General features: G+C 36.5%; 1 protein-coding gene and 2 pseudogenes across 2 annotated transcripts; 2 read left to right on the plus strand and 1 right to left on the minus strand.

The window, feature by feature from the left end:
* The first annotated feature begins 662 nt into the window (after positions 1-662).
* On the plus strand, positions 663-5,199 carry LOC149814412 (protein STRICTOSIDINE SYNTHASE-LIKE 10 pseudogene; annotated as a pseudogene). Its single transcript, XR_016428118.1, has 3 exons — positions 663-984; positions 3,246-3,521; positions 5,016-5,199. The product of XR_016428118.1 is annotated as a protein STRICTOSIDINE SYNTHASE-LIKE 10 pseudogene (transcript).
* Positions 5,196-8,453, plus strand: LOC149814413 (protein STRICTOSIDINE SYNTHASE-LIKE 10 pseudogene; annotated as a pseudogene).
* Positions 8,454-10,540: 2,087 nt separating this feature from the next.
* Positions 10,541-22,497, minus strand: LOC149814414 (bifunctional protein FolD 4, chloroplastic-like). The gene is made up of 5 exons (XM_089990354.1): positions 22,488-22,497; positions 13,695-14,014; positions 12,302-12,538; positions 11,993-12,160; positions 10,541-10,897 (listed from the first exon to the last, which is right to left on the minus strand). Exons 1-5 carry the CDS (start codon positions 22,495-22,497, stop codon positions 10,727-10,729), a joined length of 906 nt encoding a protein of 301 aa, XP_089846480.1. The 3' UTR covers positions 10,541-10,726.
* Positions 22,498-22,686: the final 189 nt, after the last annotated feature.

A 22,686-nucleotide genomic window follows, 5' to 3' on the forward strand; every position in this document is an offset into this window, starting at 1 on the left:
TCTTACATATAGGTAAGTTTTTATATGGCTTGAACATTGAAAATCAACGGTTCAAAATCTTAATAAAATTCTAAGGACCCAAATATTATTTTTTAATTAAAAAAGCATGAACTAAGTATCGATTCCTAGTTTCCTAGTAAAATCCACCTTGCCAAACACATATATGGGATCAAAATTATGAAAAAAATAAAATAAAAACGAAAACCCTATTAGCATGGTTCATTCAATATACTTGGTTTAGCATGTTTCATCAAAATATTGGTATATAAATTTTTTTATTTTTTTAAACTTAGTTTTAATAGAGTCCTTTTTTCTTGGGAGAGGGGGATCGATTCGGTTCAAAAACCCGAAACAGACAAACATTGGTTTGTCATGAATTTCAGTTAGGACATGAGACATGGGGTGGGGGCCGTTCATTCAAACCAGGAAGCACTAAATACTTGCAAACCTCTTCCCATCTTCGCATAAATGACCATAAAATAATTGAGAAAGCCGTGACAATGAGAGCGATATAAATTATAAAACATTTAGGGTCATAACGGGGCATGCATGATTTTGCATCATTGCTTTTTCTGTCTATAAAAGCCCATAAAAACGAGAGCAGGTTGTATGTTCAACCTGCCCCCCATAAAAACCGAGTTCGACCACCACCAACCCAAGGCTGAGGGCCTCAATAACAAAGATGAGGTCCAAAATCTTCCTCTCCGCGACCACACTCGCCTTCTTCTCCATCTTCATCACCCTCAATCCTAACCGCCCTCCGCCTTCTTCCACCGGAGCGGCGACCGGTCCTGTCCAGCGGCCCTTCCGCAACGTGCTGCACCAAGCCGAGCTCGTGTACCTGAACGGCACGGCCGGGCCGGAAAGTTTCGCGTTCGACCAACATGGCCAGGGACCGTACACCAGTGTTGCAGATGGCCGGATTCTGCGGTGGCGAGGCCCTCTCCGTGGTTGGGCAGAGTTTGCCACCACCTCTCCTTATTGGTAAATTACTATTTATGTGTTCTGATTCTTGGTTGTTTTTTTCATGTCAGTAAACCACGCTCAAGATCAGAGACCTAGTCGTCGCTGGCTCAGCATGTCATACTTACCGTCTTAGGATCGCCTTAATTACCATGGCACACCTCTTGCCTTCAGGGAGTCGCCAAGCTTCGGCTGAGCAAGGGTTTATCGCTTGCCCTTGTTTAATGCAAAGGGTTTGACATTAACGACAATAAAATCTTGATCACTCGTCTAATGGCCAAAGCCTCTCTCAGCTGTGCCAAACTCCTTGGGTTTGATGGTTGGTTGTTTCATTTTTTATAAAGGTTTGTTCTAAGATTTTTTATTTATATATGAGAACCCTAGCAAAAAACCGGGTCACTTGATGGCTCGTTCACCTTGGGAGGTAAAACCCCGACGGAAGTCATAGATCAGGTAAGTACACTTTTGACTGCGTCATTGAACCTGACTGCCCTTCATCTATGGGGCCCAATCGAAGATGTAGGGCAGGTGCAAAAGCACACTAAAGTGTGCAAATGCTATTGCACCCGATCTGCCGTCAGCCCTTAAGAGCATAGTTACGGGAAGTCTTTTAGACAGGTGAGAAGCCCACTTTCTGGAAATTCGTTTCGGAAGGGCGATACTCCTCGCTTCCGAAATTTGCTGAAAATCTGGATTGACCCTCGCTTGTCCTATGCTTTCCAAATAATTCATCTATTCTTTTTATATGTTTTTTCACTCTACTTTTCATATTTTTTTTATGTGTTTGCTCTCATGCTTCTCACTCACTTCCACGTGCTTTCTCTAAATTGACAATCATCAATTTTAAATTTTGTTAAAAAATAATTCTTACATTAAAAATCATGAAATTTAAGAATAGTCACTTTTATTTTAGTTTTTATGTGTTCAATTTTGATTCTCATCCGATTCTTATATTGTGTTTTTTAATTTCTCGCTTTCGGCTTCCTATTCATTTTAAAACACGCTTTCGCTTCCTAGTCTGACAACCTTGCTTAAGAGAACCAAATATCTTATAACGCCTCACCCAATTCTTAAAACTTACAATTGTGTGGGGTGCCTCGTAATACTAACATTTGTGACTTTGGTTTGGTTGGTTGTGGGTCGTTCATATACTAAGCCAAAATTCTCTCTCTCTCTCTCTCTATCTCTCTATCTCTCTCTCTATCTATCTATCTATATATATATAAAGAGAGAGAGAGAGAGGTGCTGATACTGATTGTTTATTTGGTACCGTTTGTTGCATGTACGATGTAGTTGAAAATTTTATGTATGCACTCAATAACATACTTGTTTGATAGGGATTGCACATTGCGTCATAATTTGTTTAACCTTAAAATGTGATTTTGGAAATCATGAAATTTTGGTACGTTATGAGCCCTTCATTTTGTAGGCATGCTTACGTATTACAAACTCATCATCCAGAAATTGGTTTTTTACTAAACAAATTATATAGATCACGTATAAGTTTAGAGCCACTAAAAATTTTAAAAAAAATATAAAAACCAACTTTTTCTAGTAGATTATGTACAAAAATAACTGTGATATAATATATATAGCAATGCCTAGGCATGAATCGCACCCTTATAAATCTTCATTTGAGCTAGCATATTTAGAACTTTTTTCATTCTTTTTATTTGACTATGTAAATGCGTCCTACTTGTTTGATTATGTAGTGATGGGCTCTTGCATCAACTAATTATGACATATGAGCAGGTTCTTTGACGGCATGAGAACTGACTAGAAAATTATGATAATATTTAAGCCTTAAAAAATCATTTTAAAAACACAATCCAAGTGTTGTTGTTAAACAACAGGACCATGTCAAACACATATGTGGGGTTAGATTTGTAAAGAAAGTCTCAAAAAATACTTGTTTTTACGTACCAATTTTCTTAAATATATGTGTGTGTGTGTGTGTGTGTGAGAGAGAGAGAGAGAGAGAGCAATTGATGTGCAAAGATAATACCAAGATCTCTCTCTTATGTCATATTCTATGAAAAAAAAAAGAGAAATGAAAACATTTGGAAAGTGGTGGCCTGTCATTGACAAGAAAACTTGTGGTGTGTGTGAAAGAGAGAGAGCAATTGATGTGCAAGATAATGCCAAGCTGCTCTCTCTCTCTCTCTCTCTCTCTCTCTCTCTCTCTCTCTCTCATATGTCAGATTCTCTGCCAAAAAAAAGAAGAGAAATGAAAAAAATTGGAAAGTGGTGGTGGCCTGTCATTGACAAGAAAACGTGTGCAGGAGCAGAGAAAGGTGTGAAGTGAGGGAGAAGGGCGTGATATGGGAGGAGGAGGTGTGTGGGCGGCCTCTGGGTTTGCAGTTCCACAAGGCGACAGGCGAGCTGTACATCGCGGACGCTTACTTTGGGCTGATGGTGGTTGGGGAAGGTGGTGGCCGAGCCACGCAGCTTGCCACCCAGGCTGAGGGCCAACCCTTCCGCTTCACCAACCATTTGGATATCGACCAGCTCGAAGGAACCATTTATTTTACCGACTCCAGCACACGTTTCCAAAGAAGGTACTCTTACCCTCTTTTTAACAAAACATATATATATATATATATATATATATATATATATATATATATATATATATATATATATATATATATATATATATATATATATATTATGAGGTAATATTTGTTACCCTCATGGTAAAGAACATATATAGTGACAAATATCGCGATATTTATGAAAAAAACAGGAATACCACGATTTAAACGCAATATTTACGTTTTAAATGGCTATTTATTGCAAAAAAATCATGTATTTTTATTTTTAAATAATTTTGATTAATATTTTCTTATAAAAAATTAAATTTATTTATTTATTTTATTGTCAAGATTTTGCCAAAATGCATGAGATTTGTGAAATTTTTTCAATTTCTGTTTTTGAAAAACAAGAAATTGTCGATAAAAATGTTTGTCACTATGGTAAAGAATTCTTATTGAAAAATGTAATATGTAGAATTTTTAGGTTTTTTTTGGACATCTGATCCTGCAGATGTGATCTACATATTATGTTTAGTAAAAACTGACCTTTGGATCATGTTTTTCTGGTGTATATTTCAGATTTTAAGAGAGTTAAAAAAAATCAAATGGCCTATAATGTGCCAACTTTTCAAACATTAATGAAATATAATTTTACTTTGAGAAAGTATGATCCGAGGGTTATTCTTACGATTTTGACCTTGTTGGACACATAATTGAGATCAAATTTAGTAATGAGTTTCAACCAAATGTTGTCCATGTATCTATATATAGAGAGTGAGAAATAGAAACCCCCCAGATGCAAAAGTTACCAACCCTACCCACTAAGAAATGCTATCCATATATAGAGAGAGAAAGAAATGTGCTCTTACTCGTTCTGTCACATCAAAAATCATTATTTTTGGCATTTTTTTCACATCTAACACCATAGCAAAAAACATGATCCAAGAGTCATTCCCAGTAAATAGAGCATACTAAACACATCTAACGATTTTGATTTATCATAAAACACTTCAAAACTATAAGGGAAAATAATATATGGGAGGGTGGTGTATGTTCTCCCCTGATGAATCACTGAATCCCGCGTATGTGTTCGGGGTCCGAATGAGCGCCACGTATGTAAGCACATGGGGCTCGTATTCTCGTGTATGTTGGCAGCACTTTACATCGGAGTCTGGTGCGATTGCAAAGACTTAAATACCCTTTCTTGCTATTCTTGCCACGAAACGATAGTACGAAGAAATGACAAAAATATCCTCCATTCAAAAAAAAGGAAACAACGGTTTAAAAAAAGGACAAAAATATTCTCCATTCGGAAAATCAAGGATGATGTTGACTCTTCAAAGTCTAAACAGTGAAACGAACCTGAAGCACTCTCTCTTTCTTTTATGTTTGAACTTTTCGTCATCATCTTCTTCTTCAGTAAAACAATGTAAAACCCTCTCTCTCTCTAGAGAAGAAATTAAAGGAGGCAAGGAGTCGGCGATCCAATGGTGATCGTCATCCTCTTTCTGCTAGCAGTGGCCAGAATGCTGCCCTCGTCCAGTGGGCAACCGACTGCGGTTGCCCCTCCGCCTCCTTCAAGGGACACTTACAACAAAATCTTCCTCCAATACACCTACAACGGAGTCTTTCAAAGTATAATTCGTCTACTCCTACATTGACAATACTTCTGATCAGAGCTATGCCTTCCAGGTTAACATGACGTTGCTCAACACGAGCGTTCACACCCTTAGGTCTTGGCGAGCATTCGTCGGGTTCTGGCACTTATTTCGACCTCCAACGTCGTGCTCTGTTGTGATTTATGCTATCGCGATTTGTCGAGCTGTCAGAGACCTTATCTCACTAGATATAGGTCTGTTTTAGGTGTTCTTGGACATTCTGAAAAGCTTAGATGTAGTCCTTCAACTTTGTAGTTGATGACTTTGTTTGATTCGGTTCGCAGAGCCATCAAAAATCCCTATCTTTGGCGGACCACCAAAAATTTTGACAGCAGTCCAGAACATCCTGGACGGTGTCCGGTATTTTCAGAATATTTTCCCGGCTCCCTCCATGAAAATCGGATATTCTTGTTTATTTGGAAATCTAATGCGTAGATCCACACTTTTCATGTTCAGTGTTATGGCTGAAATTATGCGTAATTATCTCAAATTTGTTAGTCTTTTGGTTGGTGCCGATTTATAGTGTCTTCAATAAATCTCTATTGAGATTTATAGTATTTTTTGGTAAATCGCAGTGTGATTTATAACTTTATTCAATAAATCTCTATTGGCAGTGTCTTCAGTAAATCTCTATTGCAATTTATGGTGTATTCAGCAAATCGCTGTGTGATTTATAGCTTTCTTCGGTAAATCGCTATTCGAATCAGGACCAACTTGTCGGGGGCATATCTTCTTAACCAGAGATCGTATTTCTGACCCGTAAAAAATGATGCCTTTGTAATTGAATCTAGTTTATTTTTGTCAATTTTCAGTAATTTTTATGATAATTTCATGCCCCGGTTTGATTAAAAACTAGACCTCTATCATTCTACATTCTTTAAGTTGTATAATTTTAAGTTCATTTTATCAGAGTCATATCTTCTCAACGGGAGATTATTTTTCAGATTTGTAAAAAGGGTTATTGTTCAATTTTTGTTTAGTTTTTCATGACAAATTAAGTAATGATGTACGAAAATCACGTAGCAAGAAAAAAAATAGAAAATCACGAAAAAGGGTGTTACGAAAACCTCGAGCAAGAAACAACCGAAGAAAATATAAGAGCGTCATGATCAAACAAAACACTTTATTGTTCTTTTTTGACAGTTACAAGAGGGAAAGAAAAGAAAGAATTTATATAAGTCCCCAAAAACAATTTTGTTCTGGGGGACGCTACCCCCGAGAAACCCCGCCAACTGAAACCGGGTCTCAAACATAAGCCCAAGAAAAAATTTGAAGTTTCTATTGGTAAGAGAGAGAGAGAGAGAGAGAGAGATATTCTTCCTATTGGTAAGAGGGTGTGGAGTCTTAATTTTTACATTTTTTTTTCTTTTTAATTAACCTTACATGTGATCCACATCACCTGTTTAGTAGGAATAGGCTTTTGGATCATCTGATTATGATGTGATTAGGTTTGTATAAAGCTTAAAAAATCAGCTTAGAATTTTCATAAATATAAAAACTCATAAAAACATATTTTTTCATCAAAAATATTTCTAGCAAATCGATCATTCTCAAGACATCTGAGGGAGGAGTTTTTTTCTAAAGAAACAGGATCTGAAAACCGATATGATGTAAGAGGGCCCACATCATATGAATGTTAGGATGAACACATTTTCCTCTCTCTCTCTCTCTCTCTCTCTCTCTCTCTCTCTCTCTCTCTCTCTCTCTATGTATGTATGTATATAACGGGGATTATGATGTCCTCTTTTTTCGTTAGGTAAATGTTAGGAGCCTTCAAAAATCGTAGTTTTAGGTGTTTTATACTAGATCTGCACTGTTAGACGTGTTTATCATTGTTTACTTAAAAAGGTATTTTTTTATTAAGCATCTTTATGCTCAAATGTGAATTTTAAAGAGATAAAAAATGAATAGTTGATATTGCAATAAAATTTGATGATACAATATTCACATTTTTACATCAAATCAAGTTGAAACAAAGTTTTTTTCTTAATAAGCAATGACGGTTCACATCTAACATAAAACACCTAAAACTATGATTTAAGGGTGACCTAACGAAAAAGGGTATATATATGTGTGTGTTTATTTATTCCAAATGTATTGCCATAGCATTAGACCAATCATTTTCAATTTTAGACTTATCATTTACCCTTTAATAATTTAAATATTTACTTGTCATGTATTGTTAGTAGTTTGGCATGACTTGGTGACCAATGGTTATATTGAAAAGTATAAGAGAATTGAATTAGCCCTTGTAAACCAGCCTCCATCTTAAAGCGGTTCTTGATGCCAAAACAACTGAGCATTATACTCTTAAAATTTAAGCCCCCTACAGGAGCATTATACTCCTCTTAAAACTCAAGTCCCCTGCAGAGGCTAACATTGGGGATACTGTAACATGCTTATGGTGTGTATCTCATCATGGTATGTACATGTATTTGCAGGGTAAGACATGCATCTTATCGCTGCAAATCACCCACAAATTGAGCTCTTTTGTAGTTTATTCAACTTTCATATTATTCAAAAACTTAAAACTTTGCCTGAAATATCATGCATATCCTAAGTGTGGTATTTCTTTTACTTGCTTTTAGTTGCCTCATTGATCAGTAGATAGCCTTACTAGCTTTTTTGTAGACAATTTGCGATATTAGTTGCTAGCGGCGACAGAACAGGAAGGCTGATGAGTTATGATCCTACAACAGAAGAAGTGAAGGTGTTGCTAAAAGGTCTCAAATTTGCAAATGGAGTGGCCTTGAGTAGAGATAGGTCCTTCATACTTGTCGCCGAATCGAGTGCGAGCCAAATCACAAGGCTTTGGCTTAAGGGTCCAAATGCAGGAAAGACAGATGTTTTTGCGCATCTCCCGGGTTTTCCAGACAATGTGAAAAGGAACTCAGCAGGAGAATTTTGGGTAGCTATGCATGCTAGGAAAGGACCATTGACACCGCTCCTCCAATATGATTCTTGGTTGAAAAGGTCAATCCTGAAGCTCCCACTGAACTTCCAACGTTTGCATAAGATCTTCATTAACAAGAGATCGCACGCTTTGGCCATTAAACTTGGTGAAAACGGCGAGATCTTGGATGTTGTCGAGGACAAGGAAGGAAAGAATTTGAAGTTTCTCAGTGAAGTACAAGAATTCAATGGGAGTTTGTGGGTAGGTTCAGTGATCATGCCATTTGCAGGTTTATACAAACTTTAAATGTGTAGCTTTGTGTGGAATTTGATCTTATCCGCGGTCACTGAATTTGCATGTATCTCAGTGTGATTGCATACATGGTATGAGATTGGAAATATGAGATGTAGTTGATCTTATTTTAAGGATCTGACCTTATGTGGTCGATGTTTCTGGCAGTTAAACTGTTCCATAACCACAACTCAATCACAATCAAGAAGAAGCAAAAAATTTATCCCCTATATTTTAAATTTATCTTGACCATTATGCAAAGATAGCGTTACTGCCTAAAGGCCCTTTTGTTTCATTCCCATGGAAGGGAAGGTCCTTCCATGGGAAAGGGCACAATTTTCAAAAATCTCCTGCCAGCTTAGCTTTCCCATGAAAAAAACTTTCCATGGTAAGAGGTGTTGGGATTACCACCGAGGTGGTATCCCATGTGGTAAGCGGGCTCCTGTGTCAAGCTGAAGATCCAGGATCGAATTCCTCTGACACATGGGGCGGCTGTTGTTCTGGTAGGGGTCCGCCTGACCCCAGCTTGCTTATAAAAAAAAAAAGTGTCAGGATTTTCACATGAAATAAGGCGGTGAGACCACATATACCACACTGGTACTTTTTCACCTGTGTGTTAGACCCTTTCTCTCACCCATGATGAAACAGGGATGCCAGCTCCATTGTCATCTGAAATCTGTAAGAAAGTTCAAAATGAGAGACCCCAAGAATCCTCTTGAATAGAAGGGACTTTTCTGACTTCAAGTGGTTGACTGAATTCAACATGCTTCTCACAATGGAAGGTGGCCCCAACATCGCACAATAACTCTGTAAGAAGCTTTAATAGAACTCCACCTAGCGTCCTTTGAGCAGGCAGGTAAACGGTTCAGATTTGGATTGGATGTAGCCAATACCATATCCAACTGATCAGATGCTAGCTAAATGGATTCAAAATGATTTGGACGGTGAAAGGCTATTACCAGATCAGATTTTTTACATGTAAACGGATTCAGGTATCCATCAAATTCTGATATTTGTCTGATTCTGTAGCAAAAAATCAAAACCATACCCACATCCATTTATAGTTCAAAATGATTTTGGCTTACCAAACGCAACTAAACAGAATAGAACTCGGTGGGATATTGGATAAAATCCGCTTCATTGCCATTCTTACCTCTGAGACTAATCTTGGTGATTCAGTCAGTTCAGGACATGAGCCAGGACAACTTTCACCTTTATTCTTTGTTCACGGTCCATAACTAAGGTCGGTTGGTACAGAAGATCAAGCTGCCAGACCCTTGAGAATCGGATAGTCTTACAAGGTTTAACTTGCCTGTTAGTCTAGTCAAACCGGGATCTGCAGCATCCAAACATTTGCCTTTACAAAAGGAGTGTGGCGTGGGAAAGAGCTTAGAAAAAGAGAAATTGTAAATGGCTGAACATTGAAGCATGTATGGGAGCACTGGGCATGAGATATAACCAACATGGAAGCGTCGTGAAGTTGGTCTGAACATGAGTTATTGCGACAGATTGAATGAAGTTCTATAAATGCAGGTTACAAACGAGCATAAGGCTGAAGAAAACAATGGCAAAAGATGCTGCAATTTCTGGCAGACCAGAGTAATTAGGAAAACTGGAATGGTGCTAATTTCAGTTGCTACAACATAAATAGAAAAGCCATCGACGAGCAAAAGGTCCTACTTGAAATACAATTCTATATACTTGCTCTCTGTGCCCGTACATCAATTCTCCTTCTCTACTGAGTTCCCATATTGGTTCCATATCATAACTGCCCGCACCATCTTACATGGATCAGTTGGATCCTTCGATTCATCAAATCTTACCAGATACAAACACAATCTTATGTAATTCAGCAATAGCAGTATGTGAAATAAGTTGTTATAACACTGTCCCATAATAGTAATAAGATGACATGGCAAGCTTTCAACCCATGTATATCTCTACTGCACAAGGGAAAGAAGACCAAGTAAATATAAACAAGACCTCTGATCGAGAATTGAAAGTCATACATTTCCAATGATGTTAAGAACATGGCATATTAAAGCAAAAAGCATCATTACCATTATTACGATTGTAAAATCTAAATTAGGTTGCCTATAGTAGTATACTTGGACAAGATATCCATTCCAAAATTCAATGATAATATACAATTAAGGAGATAGATGCAAAACAAAATTGCTCAACTGCTTTGGCAGCATATGTTAGTTATTATGCTTGCATGGATTGCAGTTGAAGATGACAATAATTAAAACGCAGAAAAATATCAAACACCTCAAATGGACAACACATCATCACCGATGAGCATATCCTAAACCGGAAAAACCTCACTGCATCTGTTTCAAAGCATTCTACCTATGAAGTCCAGCCTCACAAATAGCAATAGCTCGTTATTTGAAGTTGTGGATCCTTTTTGCTGAATCTAGTGTGTTAGATAAAAGCATGGCAATCGTCATTGGACCAACTCCACCAGGAACTGGAGTGATTGCCGAAGCAACCTTGCAGGCCTCCTCATAACAGACATCACCAACCAACCTATAACCACGTTGAGCTGTAGGATCCTGAGAAGTACCAAGATTTTTGTTCAGACAAAGGAAACAGAACATGTAAATCATTATACAAATATCAACATGTACACAGGCAACACGTGACAATCTTCACTGAGGAATGAACAAGGGCCTTCTTGTTCTTTCCTTTTCTAGCTAAGCCCCATGATCAGTAATTACATTAGCAAAAAAATATTCAACACTATCACGCTGAAAATATCATACCCTTTTCTTTTCAGAAGATGCTGAAATGATAATTCAACATGTACAAAAGAACATAGACGATTAGAGCACCTTTAGTATGCTAATGTTATTCAAAAGCAATGATAGGAAAAAAAGAATATGGCTCAACCATAACAGACACCTACTTTTGATTGTTTAATATCTGCCTGCCTGTTTCTAATGAGCAAAAGGTACACAAATGCAGTTACAAAGGAGCATTTCTTATGCTGTCACAAAACAAATGACTAATGCATCTGCATCTCTAAGAGACAAAACAAAATAGATACTTTGAGAAATTACAGAGATGTTAAAAATTCAAATGCAAGAACACAATGAAAATGACAAGCTCTATCCTAGGATTTTACCTAATGGGAATATATTGAAAAAAAAATCATGAGAACATCCATGATTGACTAATGGAAGGTCTCAAGATGCTTTGATAACAACAAACTTCTGAAGGCTATCAACTTCCATCATTCTAGAAACACAATATCATCAAACTCATAAAAAGCATGCTTGAAGTGATCATCTAAAAATCATGTAATCCTTTCTCATAAGTTGATTACCCAAACTACAGCATCATGTGCATGCTAAAACAAGTGCATCTATCATACACCATCACATATAAAGCCAGAGATATGATGCATCTAAAAAGTATAAATATAAGTTCAAAAGGTTCATGCATGATAGCAGCTATAATACCCTTCACCAAATAAATGAGCCCCTCGTCCTTCAAATATGGTCAGAAGTCCAACAAAGATTTCAGAATCTTCTTCTATTGAGCAAAAATTGATTATTGTAATGATTCATTCACAATACAAGAGTACAGTACCTAGCTATACAATTTGTTAGTTTGCATTAACCTAGGATTAAGCTAAAATAACTCACATTTACTGGATTAATAACGACATCAACCACGACTGTGCCTGGCTTTATCCAGCTGCCCCTCACCAAATTGGGAACTCCCGCAGCAGAAATGATGATGTCAGCTTCTCTGGCAATTTCCTCAGGATTTCTTGTTTTGGAGTGTATGATGCTAACAGTGGCATTTTGCTTCTGGAAATCCAACAAATCATAACAAGTGAACATACAGAGAATACAAACAAGAAAAACAAACAGTTCAAAGCAGAAAATGCATGTGAATCTCATAACAGTACCAACAGAAAAGCTAATGATGAACGAAGAAGAATATTTAACCTGCAACAATAATGCCGCTGGGATTCCAACAATGTTACTACGACCAATCACAACAGCTCTCTTTCCCTCAACTTTGATGCCAGATCGATTTAGCAATTCCAGACAACCTTTTGGAGTGCATGGAACAAATAACGGATTCTTTCCTTGCATAGCAAGATGACCTATGTTGAGAGGATGGAAGCCATCCACATCCTTATAGATGCTAATGGCATTCATGATTTTTCCCTCATCCATATGCTGTTACATTACCAAACAATGATATCAGAACGGTGATAGATTGAAAGCTAAGTTAGTGTATGTATTAGCCAATCCTCATAAAGTTAGATACAGCATAAGCCACAGCTAAATGGTAGTTTACAAATGACTTCAAGCTTAAGTACAAACTTGAGCACAAAAGCAATCATTTTAGTGTCAAAACATTTTATCATCTACTTCGAGAGATTAGAGATAGTCCAGGCTGAATAGGAACCTGAAATCAGAAACACTGATAAACCTGACATGTAGAGTGTAACAGCCTAACAGGTGACCATTTTGGAAGTAATAGATCTTTATCATTGTAAAAAAAGCTCCTTTGGAACTGTGTCATTAGGCAAGTATTATATTCATCCAATGTTTCATGTTATTTGCTCTCTTATTGGGTCATCCTCTTATTTCTCATCTTTTACAGCCATTAATAATTTTTGTTTTCATATATTTCTATTATTTTCTTTCAACTAAGGCACTAATCAAATTTCATTAGATATAAGTTTATAATCTTTCTTTGTTTTACTAAAAATGAAGTTGCTATAAGGTTGACTCCACTAACATGTTAAACAGTACGTTGGCATAAATAAAATAAAAAAAATCCTTCTCCAAGTTATCTAGAAATTTCCAGTACTAAAAATATTACAAAAATGTTTTCCATGAGCTGGATGAGACCTTTTCCTAAACCAAAATCTATTCCTAGAACATAGGTAGAAGAAGGCAACAAAAGATATCCAGGATTCATCTTTATCATGCATAACTGAGTGGTTTTTTTCAGTTTGTTTAACTTCTCAATTGCAGAACGATTAATTGATGTCAATACAGCTATTAAAGAGCAAGCTAAACCTAGTCTCAGTTGAAGGAAAATTATACTACTTGCTTTTCAAGAAATATTTGAATTATCCACTACGATTTTGTGGTTTGGTGATTTGAAAAAACAATTTGGACACATTGCAGAAAAGTGAAAGTGACACATAACTACATATATAAGAAATCATATAGAAAAGCAAACCACCAACAGAACAGACCAAAATGCATGCATGAATATACTAATTTTCTTAATGAAGAAACAGATCATTAGCTCAACAACACATCTTTCAGAAAGTTTCATTGCATAATAGTGAAGCAATTAATGACTTAAAAAACACACCTTGGGTAGAGGAAGTTGGACAAGGATTCCATGAATTGAAGGATCCTCATTGAAATTCGACGCCAAATGAATAACATCTTCTTCTGAGGCATCTTCAGGTAAAAGAGCTTCATGAGATGTGATTCCCACCAACTCACATGCCTTTTTCTTGTTACGAACATAAGTTTGAGAATCCTTCCTTGAACCAACCAGAATAACTGCCAACCCTGGTACAATGCCAATTGCATCCCTCATCCTAGATATTTCAATGGCAATTTCATCTTTGATTTGTTTTGAGATTGACTTCCCATCAATAATAGCAGCGAGATGTTCGGATAAATCTGTATAACAAGAACTGCAAATTAACAAACTTAAGCAATTGCATGACTAAAAGTGTACCAGTTCATCCGAACAGAAAATCTTATGACCAGTAATTGTTTGTTTTTCTCATCAACTTAGGATCATCCAAACCTTCTATTACTGCGGAAGAGCTTCAAGAAGTCATATTTTGTCAAAAAATATTCTTCAAAGCATTGTAGACACTGTGTTTAATGGACATCCAGGAAACATAATAATGCTGTTCCTCAAGAGAAAACTAAACTGGGAAAAAGGCATGTTTATTTTGAAAAACAAGATTTCTCCATACAAATTCAAAGTCTTTTCATACTTCAACAATTATGGCTTTACCTACCAAGGGGGGGGGGGGGGTGGAGAATCTTATTGCTTCAATCAAATATACAAAGAAAAGTGCTAAGCAATGTAATAAGCAATTACAAAAAGGGGATAAACGATCTGAACTATGAACATATACTCACTTGTACAAACAAAGAAACAAATACAGACATAATGTGTTTCTCACTAGGAATTAGGAATGTACATATGACCAGGCTGAATGGATGGCTCAGATGCCTGTCCAAGGATGGGTGAGCTTGGGCCCTTTCCTTCAGCCCAGTCTTGAAAAAAACTATCCTAAGTCTAGCACAGCATTAGAATCAGACTAAGCTCAGGTTTTCTAACAAAACATTTTCGGAGTAGGCATAAAAGGATGTACATTTTATAACAAGTTAATAACAGAACTAGCATAAAGATAGAGCAAGCTAAGCAAAGCTAAGCCCAAGTATAATTAACGTAATAATCGGTTTGGGCCTAAGCCATAATGTGTTATGGTTTCAGTTAATCATGTCAGGCCCTTATGGGCCTTGTCCATGTCCACCTCCATAGGGAAAGCACTGATCCTTTGCCTATTTATTGCAAAAGTCAAATTCCGCAATAGCATGGGGGATTCTTACATGAATGCAAGACATAACAGCATGCTTAATTCATAGAATTTTGAAAGGCTTTATAGCTGCCTACTGGAACACAAACCGACAAAGTCTATATCACTATGGCCTGGATTGCTATGATAAGTGCCATGCTAATCACTAGACAGAAATGGATAACCTGTCACATAATATAAAAGTCTTGATCCGTACAACAATACATGAAAAAACCATATAAACATAATAGAAACTCTCCAACAACATTTGTGTGGTAACACAGGACACTTCCATGACCAAAACAATACACCCTTTTTTTCATTGAAATTTTGTTCTTCATAACATTGAACTGTATCCAATAATTATTTGGACAAAAGATAAGAATAGCACAGATCAGCTTTAGTTGTGTTAGGAAGTCAAGGAACTCTTCTGTAATGCCACTGACACTGTCATTTAGTGGCATTCTATGCTATCTAGTGAGTAGTGACTTCTCATTGTCAATTCTCTACTTCTTTCTATCATGCCTAGTTTCTCTGTCTCAAATACAAAAAACAGGGAAAGAAAAGGTGCATTGCTGTAAATATATTATGTGAAGTCACAGACCATGTTCAAGAATCTTAAAGGGAAATATGCAGGTGCCACTGGGTCCTTCCATCTATAGAACTTTCTAATAAGCCCTAGCCTGATGGCCAATTTTAGTCGGCACATGTTAAAGCTGTAAAAGTATCTCCAACAAAATACTAAGATCAAGACCTTAATATTCTTGATAATAAACCTGGCACAAATGCACAATAAGAACACTTTAGAACACTTGTGCACAAAAGCACAACTCACAAAGGCGTAAAAATAATGAAATCACTTTATTGAGCACTCTGGCTTTGACTCAAAGCCATAAAGAAATACAAAAGGAAGAGCCCCTATTTATAACAACACCAAGGGAGCCTTGGAGGGGCTCCACTCATAGACATTGGAACCCCTCCAATGGTCACAAATGTGACCGTTGGAGGGGCCCAACGTCTATTTGAGTGGGCCTCCCCAAGGTACCTTTTGGTACTTTAAAAAAAGAAAAATAAAAATGAAAAGAAAAAATAAAATAAAATAAATTTACAATCACATTCATAAAGTGAATGTGCGTAAAACAGGGGAAAGATTGCCCCCGACTGGCACCCAATGATTAATGGGTAATTTTGTATCCTATAACTTTTATCTCTAAGGAACTGGTAGGGGTCTGCCTAACCCCAGCTTGACTATAAGGGCCCATTTGGAATCTCGGCGCTGGGATGGGTGTTTATGCATTTGGTGTTTCCAAGCAAATTCTTGGTCAAACGCCGATGGTGGCCCCATTTGGAATCTCAGTGCTTGAATGGGCGTTTATGCATTTGGGATGGGAAGTGAGGCCCTTTCTCCTTTGTATTTACACTAAAGGATGGATTTGGCATCTAGAGATGGTAGCTGGCAAAACAGCTGCCACTCCCTCAAATGCATAAACTCCATAAACGCCCTTCCCAGCTACCGATCCCAAACAGGCCCTAAAAAAAGATCTTTTCCACTGCTAGCTAGTTGTTGTGGGGGTAACGGACCTACTCCTAATTCAAAGATTTTATGCACTCATGACATTCATTCACATGATTCATGTCAGCATATGAGAGAGAGAAGCTCATTGATTTCATCTTTAGATAGATAATCACTTCTCTTTTTAGATTGTTTATTTTTTTTTAAAATACTTTATAAAGAAAAGCCCTCAAAATTTGAACCATATCTCCCCATATATATATATATATATATATATATATATATATATATATATATATATATATATATATATATATATATATATATATATATATATGTGGGCATTTCTTTTATTTTTTCAAACACAAAGACTTGATTTTAGTCAAAGTGCATGTCTCTTATGGTAGGCGTGAGGTTCAAAACCTCAAATCTCATTTTGCCCTTAATCACTAGAAAAATACATGCAATTGTTTTTGTTCAGGGTTTATCTTTTCTTTGGATAATCCAATGGGAAAGGCCCCCATCACCGACTGCGCATTGGCTGGCTTCCCCTTGGTGAAACCCTTGAGGTCCCTTCTGCCCATCGGAGTGTACACCCAGCTTCGACGCCACCTGTGAGTTTTGAACTTATGACATCCTGTCAACTTGGTGACATTCGTGACAATTGGCCCCTAGCTACCAGATGAACCTATCTTGAGTATCATAAAAAATTATTGAAAAAAAAAATGTATAATTAATGAGCTTAGCCACTCGGTTTCAGACTGAGCTTCAGCTTTGTATAATGAACTTGAGGCCAAGCTAAAACTTTAATGAACTAAACTCTCAACTAAGCAGAGTTCGGCTCGTGTGCAGTGGCCTAGGTTAGTCCGGCACATTGATCAGGTTTGACCCGGACCTGACCCATAACAAACCTTACAGGGACAGGGTTTGGTGACTAAAAGGAGGTTCAATTATTAACCGGGATGGATCCAAAGAACCCGATTTGTATATGGATCCTGGTCTAGTTTGTGAAATTTCATACTAGAGCCGGATCTGACCCGAGATTAATCCCTGTGATTTTTTAATATAAAAAGGATAAAAAAATTTATTTACAGAGTATTGGGTCTAGTTCATGTAATCTGTATAAGGGCATGAATATGGTTTTTCTTATAATTGACTCAATAGGAGCCAAGTCCAGCTCCGGTACCAGCACTTCAAAGACAAATCCGGGTTCCTACCCGTTGACACCCCTACTTGCATCCCCATCCACGATAAAGCAACTAAAGAAATATGTCATGATGACATATTATATCATCAAAATAGACCTTCGTTTTTTACCGCCGATATTTTGCCATAAGCACCATATCTATCCCAATGTGGTAAGAACAGTCTCGGACCATAAGTCGTGATGTGAATCGGCCAACTTTTATCCACAAAATGATATGTGTCACAAAAATGTTAAAATAATATTAAAATATTAAAAACCATTTTGACCATTTTTAAGATTTATTTAAAAATAAGCCAAATCATGTCAGTTTTATATTGATTTTTTTTTACCGATAAGATATCGCCCATTCAACTGACAACATTAATTAATTAAGCTTTTTTTCATGAAGGATTGGGAAACCACCCCAAACATCAGCGACCTAATCTAGCCATGCATGTACTTGAAGACTTGTAATACCTAAAAAGTAGCCATGCATTTCAAAAGTATCATTCTAATATCTTAGGCATATAGATATCAAACTTTATTTTAGGTCTTAGTACCGTGGACTCTATCTAAGATTTTTTTGTGACAATGAAGTTATGTTTTTATCTAATGATAACAAGAGCTCTACTTTGCATAGATACACGAAAATAAAGTATGTTAAACAAAGGACTAAAAATCATTTAATGTATATTGTGGATCTTATTATCGTACATTGTTGATTCTGTGTAAAATGTATCTCATTTGTGAAGAGAGAATAACAAAATAACAATACTAAAAATAACAAAAAAGAATGGGTTAAAGATCAACTTGTTTATAAAGGGATTCTCAATATATTAAGCACCTAAAATGAATGATACTGCACTACTAAATTTCATATAGAAATGTTATGTTTATGACATATATAATTCATTCTTGTAATCCAATATAGCATATGAACCCATATGAAAATTGAATTAAGCTAATAATAAATATTGCTTAATTCTCTCATTCTCTAGAGCTTATGGGTCCTACTCACCTCTAGATATAGCGGCCTAAGCTCATCGAAGACGTTGATTGGTTGAAGTGAACGCCGACAACCCACCTCTATCTAAGCATCAATTGGATGAACCATGGCCGCTCCTGATAAATGATAAAACGATGTTGCCTTCATGTGGAATTATAAAACAAGGCTCCCATTCCCAACACTTTACACCCTTGAGAAAACAAATAGGTAAAGCACTAACGAAGTATGGGGAGGATTGATTTTCCCATTGTGCCTAAGGCCATCTGTGGGGCTGCCCATTTCCTGAAAATGCTTTAGTAGGGTTGGCACTTGAAACTAGGGGTGTCAACCGGTCGGGTTTATCCGGACCAAACCCTATAAGGTCCGGGTATTGTGACAAATAAGAAAACCTGATTAAGACCCGGCTTTGGACCAAAAGGTCTGATTAATACATGGAGCCGGGTATAGTTTGTAAAATTTTATACCAGACCCAGGCCTGACCCGAGTTCTGATTAAGACCCACAAATTTTCAATGTAAAAATGATAAAAAATATTATTTTACTAGGTATGGTTCAAGTATGGTTCATGTAGTTGTTATCGGGTCCGGGTATGGTTTTTCTTATACTAGACCTGAATAAACCCGGGTCTGAACTTGATATTGTACCCAAAAATTTGGTCAAAGTCTGGTTCCACTGGGTCCAAACCAAACTGGGACCCGTGGATACCCTACTTGAAACCATTGTTGTCAGAATTGGTTTCTGAACCAAATCTTTTTTTTTAAATGATTCATAAGATCGGCCTGACTAGGACAGAATCAATTCGCTTGAATCAGTCTATTTAAAAAACTGATTTTTTGAATGATTTAAAAAAATCATAAAAATTGAAAGAATAAAGTTCGAAGAAAATAGTCTAAAACAAGGAAAATACAGAAATAATGTAAATGATGAGTTATAGTCCAATCAAATTCTACCATCCGCGTAATGCGTGCACGAACAAATATCATAATTATTACCCAAGAAAAAAACGGATTCAGGCTGATTTGTAATTAAATTGGTGAGGTGCTGATTCATTTTGAATCAACCAATTTAATTACAATTTTTTGTTCAGCTTTTTTTTTTTTTTGATAATCCAAGGGAAAAAAAAAACCCTTATCACCGACCACACCTTGGCTTGCCTCAGGTTGGTAAAACCCTTAAGGTCCCTCCTGCCCACCTCTCCAGTTTCGACCTTGCCACAAGGGATGCCACCCGTGGGTTTCAAACTTGTGACCGTCCGTCAACTTGTGGCATTCACAAGTCACACCTACCAGATGAGTGGAGAGCTTGTAGGCCCGATTTTGTATAATTGCCACACTATGTACCTTGCAGGTTAAAACCATTATTGTCAAAATCGGTTTGAATCGGCCAATTCAAATTGAATCGGTCCAAAGACGATTCAAGGGTGATTCAGTTCATTTTTATAATATTTTAACCGCGTTAAAAAATTTGACATTTTTTTTATGACACATATCATCTGAAGGTATAAAAGGGCTGATTCAAGATCGATTCAATCCGATTATTTCCAATTTTTGAAGGAACCGAATTTAACATTGGTTAAAACCTTTTGTACTGAAGACGTTGAACTTAATTAGGCTGAGACAGTAGTAGGTTCAAGCATTCCAATCTCTTAACTGAGTTGGGTGCGCAGTTTGACTTGTCATGAGCCAATAAAGGATTTGACTTGGACTGATAGCATTAATTTTTTTATTATTGATGGGGCCTCAAAATGGTTGGGATCAAAGTTTGTTCACAAACTACTACAATTATACCAATGGGGACTCCGCTTGTCTAATAGGAGCAGCTAGTTGTGTTAGGACATTGCAGGATCAAAACCCAATGGTATAGTTGTATAACTGGTAAGAGTCTGCCTAACCCCAGCTTGCCTATCAAAATAAATTATGCCTTCATGTAATAAGTTCAAACTCAATCAATAGGCCTTAAGTCCAAGATATATCCAACTTGTCTGTCCGAATCAACCTAATCCATTAATTATACATGGAGTGGTCAAAATGGGTTTCCTAGATTGGTCAATGTATCAACTTGTCAAAACTGAATCAAATCAGCCTGAATCGGTCATTTTGAGTCGATCGGCCTTGATTCAATGAAAGAGCTGATTCAAACCCACTGTAAGATACAACTGATTCTCCCTACAAGGTAGCTTGTGCTAAATTTGTTTCACTTGCTTTGTATATGTCTTTTTTATGTGTACTTTGTTTTTTACACAGGTTATATAATTGTATAACAAATTTTTTTTTCTCGATATTTATATTTTAAATAATTTTTTTAAAATTTTACAACGGATTAGCGATGAATATTATTCGTCGTGAATTTAGCGCCAGAATAAGAATGAATATTAATTTGTCTCAAAAACTGAATCAACTTATGCTTTGCGATGGAATGTAATCTGTCGCTAAGCCATCGTTAAATGGGCGACATAATTTAGGGACGGAAACATATCCATCATGAAATGTTAGCGACATATTATCGATGGATACGTATCTGTCGCAAAACCAAATCAGTCCTTATTTAGCCACGGATTAACGACAGATTATGACATTCGCTAATCTATTGCGAAATAGAGATAAAAGTAACGACAGATCAATTATGTTGCTGATTAGCGATCAAGAAATTGCGACGGACGCTATTCATCGTTAAGCCATCGCTAAACAGATTAGCAATAGATTTGCAATATATTATCGTTGGATAGCATCCGTCGCTAATCTGGAGATTTCTTGTAGTGATATATGAGGAATGTGCTCCCGTCCCATTTTTTAATTTTGACTCATTTTACCTTTTCAAAAATCATAATTTTTGGTAGTTTTTATCACATCTAACACCATAGATGTGATCTATAGGTTTTGTTTAGTGGGAATTGGTTTTAGGAATATCAAAATCTGACCTGTTCAGTGATCCTAAATCAATGACCTGTTCAATGATCCTAAATCAATGGCTATAAAGGCATCAATTATTTTTGGCTCATAAAAATATAGTTTTTTTGTCAAAAAAGTATGATCCAAAAATCGATTCCTACTAAATCAAGCATGTTAAACGCATCTAAAGGTTCAGATCTATCATAAAACACTTCAAACTATGGGGCCTAGCAGGACATAACCAGAAAAGAGGGCCTAATATGTTGAACTCTCTCTCTCTCTCTCTCTCTCTCTCTCTATATATATATATATATATATATATATATATATATATATATAGATAGATAGATAGATAGATAGATAGATAGATAGGGAGAGAGAGATTGTTTAGGCTTTCTTTATTTTATTATTAAATTTTAACTGTGAAGGGATCAGCTAAATGGTTTTTGACTGTTTGGTTTTATAGGAATCAGCTCTTTAAGCTTTTGATTCTTACATATAGGTAAGTTTTAATAAGGCTTGAACTTTGAAAATCAACGGTTCAAAATCTTAATAAATTTGTAAGGAACCAAATATTATTTTTTAATTAAAAAAGCATGATCTAAGTATCGATTCCTAGTATCCTATTAAATCCACCTTGCCAAACACATATATAGGATCAGAATTATGAAAAAGAAAAACTAAAAACGAAAACCTTATTAGCATGGTTCATGCAGTATATTTGGTTTAGCACGTTTCATCAAAATATTGGTATATAATTTTTTTAAGTTTTTTAAACTTAGTTTTAATAGAGTCCTTTTTTCTTTTCTTTTTTTTTTTTTTTTTGGGGGGGGGGGGGGGGAGGGGATCCATTCGGTTCAAAAACCCGAAACAGACAAACATGGGTTTGTCATGAATTTCAGTTAGGACATGAGACATGGGGTGGGGGCCGTTCATTCAAACCAGGAAGCACTAAATACTTGCAAACCTCTTCCCATCTTCGCATAAATGACCATAAAATAATTGAGAAAGCCGTGACAATGAGAGCGATATAAATTATAAAACATTTAGGGTCATAACGGGGCATGCATGATTTTGCATCATTGCTTTTTCTGTCTATAAAAGTCCATAAAAACGAGAGCAGGTTGTATGTTCAACCTGCCCCCCTTAAAAACCGAGTTCGACCA

This window comes from Nuphar pumila, chromosome 15 (genome assembly GCF_984573655.1).
Source record: "Nuphar pumila chromosome 15, dmNupPumi1.hap1.1, whole genome shotgun sequence".
NCBI lineage: Eukaryota > Viridiplantae > Streptophyta > Magnoliopsida > Nymphaeales > Nymphaeaceae > Nuphar > Nuphar pumila.

Bases quoted from the DNA above. Each gene is read 5' to 3' on its own strand.
- LOC149814414 (XM_089990354.1), bottom strand. The intron at 12,161-12,301 runs GTTAAATATTCT...TTGGATTTCCAG, and splicing joins CAGCGGCATTATTGTTGCAG to AAGCAAAATGCCACTGTTAG. The intron at 10,898-11,992 runs GTGAGTTATTTT...GGTACTTCTCAG, and splicing joins TCGTTATTAATCCAGTAAAT to GATCCTACAGCTCAACGTGG.